At 36.2% G+C, this 13355-nt stretch overlaps 1 protein-coding gene across 2 annotated transcripts in view; it reads left to right on the top strand.

Annotated features, from left to right (window-relative positions):
- Positions 1-12020, top strand: part of PDE3A (phosphodiesterase 3A) — a 327497-nt gene extending 315477 nt beyond the window's left edge. For both annotated transcript variants that reach the window (XM_019452142.2, XM_019452141.2), the window contains one exon: positions 4644-12020. In XM_019452142.2, coding sequence (XP_019307687.2) covers positions 4644-4885 — 242 coding nt within the window. In that variant the 3' untranslated portion in view covers positions 4886-12020. The remainder of the gene's footprint in view (positions 1-4643) is intronic.
- Positions 12021-13355: the final 1335 nt, after the last annotated feature.

Raw genomic sequence — 13355 nt, 5'->3', positions numbered from 1 at the left:
CTTTATAGATTTTGGATACTAACCCTTTATCTCATATGTCATTTGCAAATATCTTCTCCCTTTCTGTCAGTTGCCTTTTAGTTTTACTGATTGTTTCCTTCGCTGTGCAGAAGGTTTTTACTTTGATGAGGTCCCAGTAGTTCATTTTTGCTTTTGTTTCCCTTGCCTCTGGAGACGTGTTGAGTAAGAACTTGCTGCACGTAAGATCAAAGAGGTTTTTGCCTGCTTTCTCCTCAAGGATTTTGATGGCTTCCTGTCTTACATTGAGGTCTTTCATCCATTTTGAGTTTATTTTTGTGTATGGTGTAAGAAAGTGGTCCAGGTTCATTTTTCTGCATGTCGCTGTCCAGTTTTCCCAGCACCTCTTGCTGAAGAGACTGTCTTTATTCCATTGGATATTCTTTCCTGCTTTGTCAAAGATCAGTTGGCCATATGTTTGTGGGTCCATTTCTGGGTTCTCTATTCTGTTCCATTGATCTGAGTGTTCTTGTGCCAGTACCGTACTATCCTGATGATTACAGCTTTGTAGTATAGCATGAAGTCTAGGATTGTGATGCCTCCTGCTTTGGTTTTCTTTTTCAAGATCGCTTTGGCTATTCGGGGTCTTTTCTGGTTCCATACAAATTTTAGGATTATTTGTTCTAGCTCTGTAAAAATGCTGGTGTAACTTTGATAGGGATTGCATTGAATATGTAGATTGCTTTCGGTAGTATTGACATTTTAACAATATTTGTTCTTCCTATCCAGGAGCATGGAATCTTTTTCCATTTTTGTGTGTCTTCTTCCATTTCTTTCATAAGCTTTCTATACTTTTCAGTGTATAGATTTTTCACCTCTTTGTTTAGATTTATTCCTGGGTATTTTATGGTTTTTAGTGCAACTGTAAATGGGATCGATTCTTTGATTTCTCTTTCTGTTGCTTCATTGTTGGTGAATAGAAATGCAACCGATTTCTGTGTGTTGATTTTATATACTGCAACTTCGCTGAATTCATGAATCAGTTCTAGCAGTTTTTTGGTGGAGTCTTTTGGGTTTTCCATACAGATTATCACGTCATCTGAGAAGAGTGAAAGTTTGACCTCCTCCTGGCCGATTTGGATGCCTTTTATTTCTTTCTGTCAGTTTTTCCCTTTTGAGAATGATATTAGCATTGGGTCGTTCATATATGGCTTTTATGATCTGGGGGTATGCTCCTTCTATCCCTACTTTCTTGAGGGTTTTTATCAAGAAAGGATGCTGTATTTTGTCAAATGCTTTCTCTGCATCTATTGAGAGGATCATATGGTTCTTGTCCTTTCTTTTATTGATGTGATGAATCATGCTAATTGTTTTGCAGATATTGAACCAACCCTGCATCCCAGGTATAAATCCCGCTTGGTCGTGGTGAATAATTTTTTTAACGTATTGTTGGAGCCGGTTGGCTAATATCTTGTTGAGGATTTTTGTATCCATGTTCATCAGGGAAATTGGTCTGTAGTTCTCCTTTTTAGTGGGGTCTCTGTCTGGTTTTGGAATCAAGGTAATGCTGGCTTCATAGAAAGAGTTTGGAAGTTTTCCTTCCATTTCTATTTTTTGGAATAGTTTCAAGAGAATAGGTGTTAACTCTTCCTTAAATGTTTGCTAGAATTTCCCTGGAAAGCCATCTGGCCCTGGACTCTTGTTTTTTGGCAGATTTTTGATTACTAATTCAGTTTCCTTACTGGTTATCAGTGTCCTTTTTTTTTTTTTAACTGTATTTTGAAATTGATCTTACCCTGTAAAATAAAATAATTTTTGTGGTATATTATAATAAAACTGTTGACAGAATCACTAGTACTTCCATAAAAATTTTGGTGGATGGCCTCCAAAAGATCTACTTCCTTTGGCATATCTCATAGCTAATGTATTTTTTTCCTATTCTTACTATTTTTTTTCTTCTTTTTTCCTCTCAGATTGTACATTGTAAATCATTACTACTTCATTAGGTAAACCCAAATATCCCTGCTGATATTCCTGGTAACTTGTACTGTTAACTCTTTAATGTAGTCCCCATTAGATCATAATTTCCTGTGGACCGCTTTTTCATATCGTTGTCATTTTTATCACTTACCACCACTTCATCATTTACTTGGACCTGTGGAACAGAAACTAGAAAGAACGTGATTCATCTAGTAAACTCTTACTAAAGTCTGGAGCTTTGTACACAATATACACACAAAAGGAGGGACCTGGCTTCTGTGCATTGGAAAGTTCATAGTCCAATAGGGGATCTTAGCCTAATTTCTAAATTCTTGGTCTAAGTCTAAGATGGCCACTCGGATGAAGGTACTAAAAGTTATATTCTGGCCACAAGCAGACCCTCTTCTAAACTCAAGTCTAGTTCTTACTTTACCATTGCACTTGAAGGTGTCCCAGACATTTCATGTTCAGCATCTCCCTCAAATCTCCTCACCTAACATTGCCTTCTCAGTACATCTTATGACCACCTACTCAATGGCTCAGGCCAGACAGCTCAGGGTTGTCTTTGATTCCTCTTTCTTCTTTTTTTCCTTACATCTAATCAGTTGCCAAAGTCCTGTTGATTAAACCTCACAAATATGTCTCACATTTATCTACTTGTCTTCATTTTCATTACTTTCTTCCTAGCCCAAGCCATGGTCATCATGCCATATTCTCTTGGCTGAGTAATTTTTGTCTCTTTCTGGCACCTTTAAAAGATTTTGTAAGACTCAGTGTGATTGTACCTACCTTTTCACTCTTGCCCACTAGAGTAAAACTCCATGCTGGCAGGCATTATGTCTATCAGTGAATGACCAGAACCTACCATACTTGGTGCATATTAGGTTCTTAATAAGTAGATAAAGAATTGGAAGACTAAATAGTGAATTATGGTATCAATTCAAAGGTCTTTAAAATGTCTTATGTTTCATCTGTCAAAGTTGATGATATTATAGTTCCTTAAGAGATGCAATTCTGTGAAAATTGTCCTTACTATTTCCATGTTGAACACATGAAATGTTTTGGTCACCAAGACAATGTAATTTATTTACTTATCAAATGCATATTTGCTGAGCCTCATTCTGTATAAGATACATACTTGTCTTTACAAGGCTCCCTAAAAGAAGCTGTAGTCTAGTAGAGGGGCTAAGGCCTGTAATATATGAGAGCAAGATAAGTGCCCTAAAGAATGCATGTTATTGGGGCACCTGGGTGGCTCAGTGGGTTAAGCGTCTGAGTTTTGGTTTTGGCTCAGGTCAGGATCTCACACTTTTGTGAGTTTGAGCCCCGTGTTGGGCTCTGTGCTGACAGTGCTGCAGAGCCTGCTTGGGATTCTCTCTCTGCCCCTCTCCTACTCGTGCAGTCTCTGTCTTTCTCAAAATAATAAACTTTAAAAAATTAAATAAAATAAAAATAAAAGAATGCACGTCATTGAGGACATTGTTTTTGTTACAAGTGACAAGACTCCAATAAAGTGAGTATATACAAAAGGGAAAATTACTGGTTCAGGTAATTGGGATGTTGTCCAGTATTCACGCTTACTTGCACCTGCTCTTGTCTCTGAGTCACCTGCCTGACAGCTTGATCTTTCAACCTTTCTTTCTATGTGAAACTGGAAATCTAGCCAGCTCTATATTCACTTCATTTCACATAAACAGGCAGAGGAGAAAAGATCCCCAGCCCCCATTCCCTGACTGATTCCATGCTGTTGGGAAAATTCCCAGGGGAAGATGCTGATTGACCTGATTTGGGTCACACCCATTGACTAGCTGCTGCAACAGGGCTATATTGTGGGAAGGTGGGTGGGGAAGTAGAGTTTGACAACCTTTTCTAGAACTATATAATTGAAAGAAGGGATGAGAGTTTCTGATTTTGGATATGCAGTTATCAGAAAAAGATACCAAGATAATGAGAAAGGAAAAAAATGAAAACAATGTGTACTCTTGGAAGCATGAATGGAGGGAAATGAGAGTTTAGAAGAGTGAGGGGAGACAGGGGGAGAGAGTATTTCTTATAGGAGCAATTCAGTAAAATCTGAGTCTCAAAATAATAAATGGGCATGAACTTTTGAGGACTGAGAAGAGCATTTGAGAAGGAGGGCCAGTACCTGCTGGACAGTAGAAGAGTTCAGTGTATATATGGAAGTAGAGACAGAAGCCAGGCTGTGGAAGATGGAAGACTGCAAAAGCATGCTTGTGCCAGCTTGTGGGAGAACTTTGACAGGATTTTGAAATTAATATTTTAGTCCGTGTGAAGCAGAACAATAACATTCAAACCATCCTAAAAGAAATCAATCTTGTAGACTTTTGTGGGTTGAATTAGCTGACAAAGTAAAGGAAGACCTAACAAGAAGTTCTTCCAGTAGTCCAGGTGAAAAATCTGGAGGATCTGACTGTATTGAGAATAATACCAAAACTTAAGTAGAACTTTTTATAGGGCATTACTGGATATTAAATCCGGTTCACAGTATGTCTCGATGTAACCATGATATATTAATGATGGTTGCCATCTCCCTCTTATTTCCCTACTCTTGAAAGCAACATTATGATGATACGCAAATCAAGTGGTATATGTATCTGTTTGGTACTTTAGCTCCTATTAATGATGTGGAAAAAAATAACCACCATGTACTGAGCACACAAATAAGTAATTTGGTGTTTTCTCAGGAAAGAAAACTTTCAAAAGGAGGAAAATCTACTGCCAAATAACTCAACACCTCCTGCAGAACCACAAGATGTGGAAGAAAGTCATTGAAGAGGAACAGCGGTTGGCGGGCATAGAGAGTCAATCCCTGGACCAGTCACCCCAACAGCATTCCTCAGAACAGATCCAGGCCATCAGGGAAGAAGAGGAAGAGAAAGGGAAGCCAAGAGGAGAGGAGATCCCAACCCTGAAGCAAAACCAGTGACGATGGATATAATGAGCTGTGTTTCCCAACAGAGTGACTTGTCACAGACTCTTTTCAAGCCAGCACAACACTTAGACACAACACTGTAGAAATACAAGAAGATGGGCAAACAGCTATTGCATTTGGGAATTCTTTGCATTTTATGTGTTTATTTTTACAGTGAGGTACATTGTTAAAAACTCTTGCTCGGAGAAGCTTTCACATTTGCAACACCAGCTTCCAAGGATTTTTTTAAGGAAGAAGTATATATGTGTGTGTGTATATAAGCTCGCACGTAGATACATGTAAAACATATTCACACACATACACGCACATGCACACTGAAAGCCAGCGTTACTGGCTCCACACTTTAGTAACATTCATATTAAGATATATAGTGGTCACTGTGATATAGTAAGTTATAAAGGAAAAAAAAGGAAAACAATTCACAGAGGAAATGGGGCGGCTTAGCAGGGAAACAGTGCAGTGAATGTAAGTTACCAACTAAGGAGCTTTTGCTCTTAGTACTGACGGATGAAAGTTCCAGAGCATTATTTGAATCTTCTACATCCTGCCAATATCGTGTGTGTGTGTGTGTGTGTGTGTGTGTGTGTGTGTGTGTGTGTGTGAGACAGAGAGAGAGGAGAGAGAGAGAGCATGCTTGTGTGTATGTATGTGCTTATGTCAACAGAGATTTTTATGGTTTTAGTCATTCATAGAATAGCTGCAGCAGATGACTCAGCACATCTGAACAAACGGAAGGCAGTTCACTCTGGAGTGTCTGAGAGGCAGCCATTCCAAATGCCTTCCTCCATTTAGCTTCAGTCCAGGGCCCTCTGAAGAGGGAGGGTATTCACAGGCTGGTGAGAGGGCCACGGGATTGGTACTATACTAATGCACCACTTGGAGGCGCTCTATCGCCAGCCTTAAACCTGGAAGACAGGCATTTTCCAATCTGCTTGCCTAATGAATGTATAGGAGCTGTTTGTCTGTGAGTATGTCTGTCACTCATGTAAGATCAAATCAACTATTTTTAAGGGGATGGCATTCTTTATACATAAACACCTAAGAAGGGGCTGAAGTCCGATCTTTTAATTAGGTTAGAATTCTGAAAAGTTGCCAGAGGAGACTTGGGGGAATTGCTCTTCACGGTGACCTTCCATGTCTTAAATATGCTGCAAAATGTGTGATAGAAAAGAAGAAAAAAGGGCAAACAGAAACCCACTATGGGACATATAGCGAGAGATGAAGGGGGAAAATTGCAACCTAGGGTTTGGTGTTTGTTGACATAGCGAAAGCCTGATTCTGGGCAACTGTTGAAGATTGGCTTTGGGTGGTGAAGGTCCCACTGACAACAACCTTGTTGTGGTGTTCCACGTGCCGTGGGGTAAGGTAGCTTCTGTCTGCAATCTGGCCCATTGTCATGTTTCTTTTGGCAGGGAAAATTATAGAGGGAATTTTGGGTACTGGGCCTATTATTGAAAGTCTTTTTTTTTTATTTGTTCATCTACACTTGTTTATGCTGTGAGCCAAACCTTATTTAAAAAGTTGATACTCACTTTCAATATTTTATTTCATATTATTATATTTGTCATGAATAGTTATCTTGATGTAAATATAAAGATTTTTTTGTTTCTGTAGATAGTAAACTCTTTTTTTTAAAAAAGGAAAAGGGAAACATTTTTATAAAGTTATATTTTAATCACCATTTTTATACATTGTATCTATCTCCAAGCCCAGTAAGAGAGTGATGAATCATTTGCACGGAGGTCTAAGGACAGCCACATATCTACCTATTCTAATTTAAATGATAATCAGATAGTTATTTTATGCCAATTAAAGGAAGATGCCACAAAGAATGTTTTTTCCTAGGAACTTTGAACTTTTAGGTCACTTTGGGGTTCATGTCTCCCAAAGAGAAAGACTTGCATAACCAATACCGAATTTTTATAATTGGTATCCATTTCTTGCGAATGTTTTTTGGTTATAATTCCTCCTTCAGTACTATGTACGGAAGAACTTGTTCATCAATGAAACGATCTTAGCTTCTAAGTTAACCTTGATGGTGATTTCTAATTTTTCTTTCCTCTGAAGTCATAGCAAAGAGTGTTTACATTAAAAATGCTTTTGTTTCTCATAAATGAATATTCTTCCTTTCCAAAGCAGTGATTTTACATTAACCTATGGCATTTTTCAAATAAGGCAAACATAACATAATCTAAAGTAAACACAATTTCAGGGCAGATTTCCCATTAAGTAGGAAAATAGGAAAAAGGATCAAGTAGATGCAGACTCTGCTTCAAAAATGAGAATAATTTCATATTTTTGTGTTAACACTAGGTCTTCACTATTCAGGATTTACTGAGTTGTTTTCCATTTTCTTAGTAATGCTTTTGTGTCTCATGTTTGCAAAAATTACTGTGAGTCAAATGCATTTCCCCAGTGACATTAACTGTTTTCCTTCCCTTGCAAATAAGAGAAGAGGGGGAAAAAATGTGCTCGTTTATCTCTTGTACCTAATTACTTAACAAAACAAATCTTTCCCCATTCTCCAAATGTCGTATGACAAGTGTCTAAAACACAGGTGAAAGTGAGCACAAATACAGGTTGTGGAGCAAGTAATGTGACAGCAAAACAGTCACGAGTTTACAACTGTGTATTGGCAGGTGCTGCGTCAAAGCTGGCCAGTCTGGCTGCCAGAGTAGAGGTCTTAGCAAATGACCCGGTTGCGTTTATTCTGTTTTAGAGTACCTGAAATAATGGTGGCCAAAGCACTTAAAACCTCTTCATTCCCAAATTGTGTCAATCAGTCCAGGCAGATTGATCACCTTTTTTTCTTCAAAAATCAATTGCCAGGATATTACAGCTAAAAATCCATTGAAATAAAGAAATAGAGATCAAGGATGACCCTTTCATACACATTCAGTACATCCCAAAAGATGACCAGGGGCATAAAAAGACTTTTTCTGCTGGCTATGTTCTCCCCCTCCTCGGTGACAGCGGTATTACTGTGTTCACTTCCAACTCCAGAGCTTATTCCCTGTGGTGCCAGTGTGTTTGTTGCAATTTGCTACGTTTTTATATGAGCCTATTTATAGGTGCCATTTAGGTAAACTCAGGTCTTTCAAATGAAGGAATCTGTAGCCCATTTAGGAAAAAGGATCATTGTACAGACAGCCATAAACCCACTGGGAGGAAAACTCAGAGCTGGTGACCTTGATGCTAGGGGTTGCTCTCTGTTAAGGAAAAGACCAGGTATTACTATGAGTGTCATCACTGTCGTTTCCAGCATGCTATTATAATGTCCTTTCCAGGTATCCGACTAAGCCAACCTTTAGGATATCGTTCCTTGGTGAGAACACCACTTTAGCTTTTTTCTAAACTATAAAATTTTATTTGTCATTTTTATAAGATTTGGTTTTCTCTCAGTAGATGAAGATAGTAGCACTGTACAGGGATAGATCTATACTAGTCTTCATCTGGCAAGTGAAGGAATGTCCTCATGTTTAAGAAAATACTCATTTTCTAAAAACAGAATACCCAATTCTATATGTTCCGTTTTGATCGACTTCCAGAACAAACCCCTAATTATTGCAATCCCAGTAAAACTAAAGAAAAGGGATTGTACGATATGCAGACTGTTCATATTACATGTATGTATTGTGATTTCCTCATGTCCCCTGCCTTTCTTGATTTGCGATTTCCCGACGTCCCCTGTCACGTGCCCAGAGAACTTTCTTTGAAGGTAAAAGCTGTGCAACAGGCATGAGACTCAGGCCTATTCTTTGTTTAAATGGTGGAAAAATATAAATTATTTTCTAAGTAATAAAGATATGCAAATTATCATTGTAAATAAAGTCTAAAGTTTGAAATGACTGCTTTATATAAGTGATATTTGTGTGATGAACAATTCCTGACCAATGAGAAGTGGCTGATCAAAAAATCATTTCTACCCTACTTTGGGAGGTATTTTTGGTGCTTCGCTGTCAGTATGGGGATCTCCATTGTCCTCACCTTTTGAAATATTTCTAAAATAATAATGAAAACCACAGTAAGGATCTTACTGTCCTTTCTTCCATCCTAACCCTGAGTCCCACTTAATGCCTTTCCTGGTTTATATGCCACTTTGGAAATAACTGTCTTTTCAAACTGGCAGAAGCCTCCAGTAAAACCAACTTTTGTAAGCTTTCATAGCCTGGGGTAAATCAAGATTCTCCTTATTCTAGGGATTCTCAGCTCCTGTGTGTGGAAAGAAAAATATCAGTAAGATTTCAAATGCTCATAGGTTACCTCCAGACCATTGAGATCTAAAATATCTGTATACTTCGAAACCAAACTGAGTTTCTTTCATTCACCTTCGCTCCTAACAAGCAGCAAAATAATTTATGATCATTGTTCTAGGTCATTCATTTCTCTTGTGATTTTTCCATGAAAGGAAACTGAATTTGCTGATACTGTTCGTCTGTTTTTCTAATCTGTTCAACAAAATTCCACCATAAGATTAGGAGACCAATTAGCCGTTTTAAGCGAGGAGCATTCCAAAATTAAATTACTCTTAGAACCTCTAATCAGGGCAAAATATGCAAGTTTTAGGTCCACCTGTATTCATATCAGTTTGTTCCTCTAGTAAATACTCAAATTCTTATTGCATATTTGATTGATTGCATATTCAGTGCATATAAGCACTGACTTAAACTATAAACAATGCATTCAGCAACTTAAATTGAGGTTTACATGGTATTTATAATGTTTAGCACTAATAATCCATGATCAGAGAAGAACAGATTTTTCAGTCTATATTACATACCATGGCAATTTGCGTATCACCTCACACATTTCATTTATTACCATGCTGCAACTTTACCTTACCTAATGGTGCTTTTACCTTACCTGAGTGACCTTTACGTTCATACTATCAAATCATTCAAACAGGTTAGCAATGGTGACAAAAAATCATTAGGCATTGTCCTGCTAAATATGTTTAAAGACCCAAGACTAAACCTTAAAGCTTTATTATTTGGTGGAACTCCATGTTAACATGGAGAATCTGCAGAGCAGATTCAAAAATACTGATCCACCGTAAATTATTTTAGTACAGTAAGACTATAAATTATATGGAATTGTATAGAGATGGAAAACAAAATTAGCTTTTGCTCTGTGCTTCAGGTTGCAAAATGAGCCCAAATTTCCTATCTAAAGGTAGCAGGTTCTTCTCCATATTCTCCTAAGGTTGATTACTTGAAAGGCATTGGTATTCATGGATTTCTGCTTCCCTCAACAGAAGAGAAGTCAACCCTTCTTTTGATAGGTAGTGAACATGTACCTGTTCAGAAAAGTTTCCTCATTGCTTCACATCAAGAAGAGGTTCTTTAAGCATGCAAATAATCCATTAAAAAAATGCTTCAGAGAGTAATATTGTCATCGTATGTAAGTACTATCAAAAATATTTAAATTTGATATAGTTTTTGAAACAAAGCTGTTTAAATTTTTTTTTTTTTGTTATTCAATTACAACGAAACTCACAAAATGACCTTTCATGGTAGAGAGACGCTAAATATATTGATAGAATTACAACTACTATTGTGTCATAAAAAACTGGAAAGAATATTTAATTATTTTTCTAATATCTCTCATGCCTCAGGGAGGAAATTGTTTCATAGCAGGTTCAAGAAGTACATGAAATAGATAAAAATAAACTTAGTACCAATAATTTAAGTAGATGAAACACACAAATTATAGCCTGAGTTTTTCAGACTTGTCCAGAAAAAAAGGAATGTATTATCCAGCAATTTTTCATGGATTAGATTGTTTTAAAGTAAATGGTCTGTTCATGTAGATTATATTTTAGTAAATTGTAACACTGTTAAAACGCCAAATATGTTATCTTCATTACTAAAAATAATTAAATCTTATTAATCTTGACTTTCACAGATGAAGCACTGACCAGGCAATAAACTACACCCACTACTTCATCTACCAAGACTGATCAAATGGTAGGTCTGAATTTGAAATTCATTAACAGAAACATAAATTTTTAAAAATCATGTTAAAGCTTTACTGCTTTAACTAAAATTTCAGTGTCAGTAAAAGTACCTATTTCAAATGAAACAAATTTTAGCAGGGAATTCTTCCTTTCCTCTTAAAAAAAAAAAAAAAAAAGAAAGTCAAACTCATAGGAGAAAAGTGTGACTTCTCTTCAGTTTTACTTCTCTAACTCAAAATAGTCAAGGAAAAGTGATCAGAAATTCTCCGCCATAATAAGGAATAAGAATGCCCTTCACCTAAGTTACAACTCTCCACACCCAGTTTCATTGTGCAGTCCATGGTACCAGAAAGCAGAAAAAAAAAACAAAAAAAAAACAACAACCAAAAACTATGGATCAGGAGTGAACACAACATAAAATGTGAAGGATCATGCCAGCACACCCCTCCATCTTTGTGATAAACCAATTTAGTTATCAGTTACTCTTGAGTAAAGACACTTAATGGATCCATATTTCAGCCCTGACTTCCGTTATACAGTCAGCACGTACACATGCTTTGGAATGTGAATTAGCCTTTAGAACTTAGAAACTGCTGCTTGAGTACCTTTTGATGGGAAGGACTTTTTTTTTTCTTTTAATTCTAGTAATTTTACTCCCTATATAATAGCAAAATATTTAGACGATTTAATGTAAAATTAAAAGTAGTTGTTTAAAGATGTTTTGTGTATATAACTTGTTGGTTAGAATTTTCCGTCAACTTTCTTTCGAAAATTAACTGGTTATTTTTATGGCTCAAAAACTCCTATCACATATTATGTTTTAGCTAGTTATAAGCATAAACCAGTATGATAGTGTTGCTATCTTTAAATAATAATCCTAATTACCTATATATTACCTGTTAGTGGGGTTTATTGGCTTGACATTTAGTGTATATTTATTCATTAGTTTTTTTTTTATATAATCACTATTTTTTAATATTCTGTCAAATATCTGCATGGGATTTTTACCATACCGTGTTTGCTTAACTGGTGGTTTGCTTTTGTTTTTGTTTTCCATTTGAGTGTCAATTCATTTCTTGATATATTCTCACAGAAGTATGCATACCATTTTTTGCTCCAACAAGGACAGTTTGTTAGTTGATGAGCACTGGAAATAAATATCACTGAACCCACCCACCCCTTGATACTTCTTCCTAAAGATTTTGGTCATGTAAATCACAAAATGAAAAATCGGTGCTTTTAAAAATATTCAAAACTTTCAGTGCAAAATAATGAGTAAGAATTCTTCCTGGCTTTCTATCATGATATTTGTATATGCAACTGAAAGAACTTTAATTTGAATGTAGAATATTTTTGGTTCGGGCTGATTTGGTTAATTTGATTTGGTTTTTGGTATTGAAATGGGTTTCTGATTCCCGATGGAATAGTTGTTCTGATCAGTCATTATTTCTTCCTTTTCCTAAGGAGAAAAAAACAAAAAAACAAACAAACAAAAAACTGCCATTAGAAAGTTTATATTAGTAAGTCCCAAATATTTGACTTTGTAGGGTATTTGCAAACCAGAGAGTATTACATTAACTTAATTTAGTATTCCTGAAAAGCAATATTTTCAAATAAGTAGCAACCAAAGTAACAGTATAGGGAATGTCTTTTGCACATGACAATTTTTAACAAGGTAGTTCTTACCACTCTCAACGTGTTTATTAACAACTCTCCAAATTTATCAACTTTTAGAAACCCAAGAGTGAAGCATTGGACTTAAGGGATCATTTTGCAATTGAAGTAAATCTTGTCCTTACACCTGTATCTCACACTTAATACATGTAGCAATACTTCGTATCTTCCTATCAAAATTATTTGTTAAGTGATTTAGTTAATGGCTGATAAATATTTTGTAAGACATAAAATTGTACAGAAAAAAATATTAATTTGTATTTATTTTTATTGTTTTTTAGCATAGACACTATATTGATGCTCCTTTTTTGCCAGAATTATTGGAAGTGCCTCTTGATTATATATATATATATATATATATATATATTACAGTAAACATATACTCAAAATTATTAGAATTGTGTCACAGATGATCAATGTGGATGTTACAATGTGAAAATAATGTATAATATAAATATAATTCTGTGGTATTATGTTTGATGTAGTTATTTGTACAATCCAAGCCCCCCATCCAGTTTTGAAGGCATCCTTCCCTCTCATATCCAAATGCAGTGGTTTGTGCCCAGCTATACATGCTATAGTGAGACATCTGCTGGACTCCTACAATTCCTAAGGACTCCTGGGGGCTTTTTCCCCCATGATCACATTTCCTTGCCTATTGCTGATGAATTCTTAGTTTCATCTCTCTGTAACTAAGCTGTGTTCTTTGTCTAATCAAATAGTTAACACCATAATCAACATACCTAGATTTCTGGCATTCAGCTGCAGAGTTCTGTAAAATAGCTCTGCCACTGATCCTATAAATACTACAATTTGTCCTATACGGATTGTCTG

The sequence above is a fragment of the Panthera pardus genome, unplaced genomic scaffold, assembly GCF_024362965.1.
Source record: "Panthera pardus isolate Hobbes unplaced genomic scaffold, ASM2436296v1 HiC_scaffold_6, whole genome shotgun sequence".
Taxonomy (NCBI): Eukaryota; Metazoa; Chordata; class Mammalia; order Carnivora; family Felidae; genus Panthera; species Panthera pardus.
Note: the sequence above shows the minus strand (reverse complement) of the source record. Positions and strands in the feature narration are given on the sequence as shown.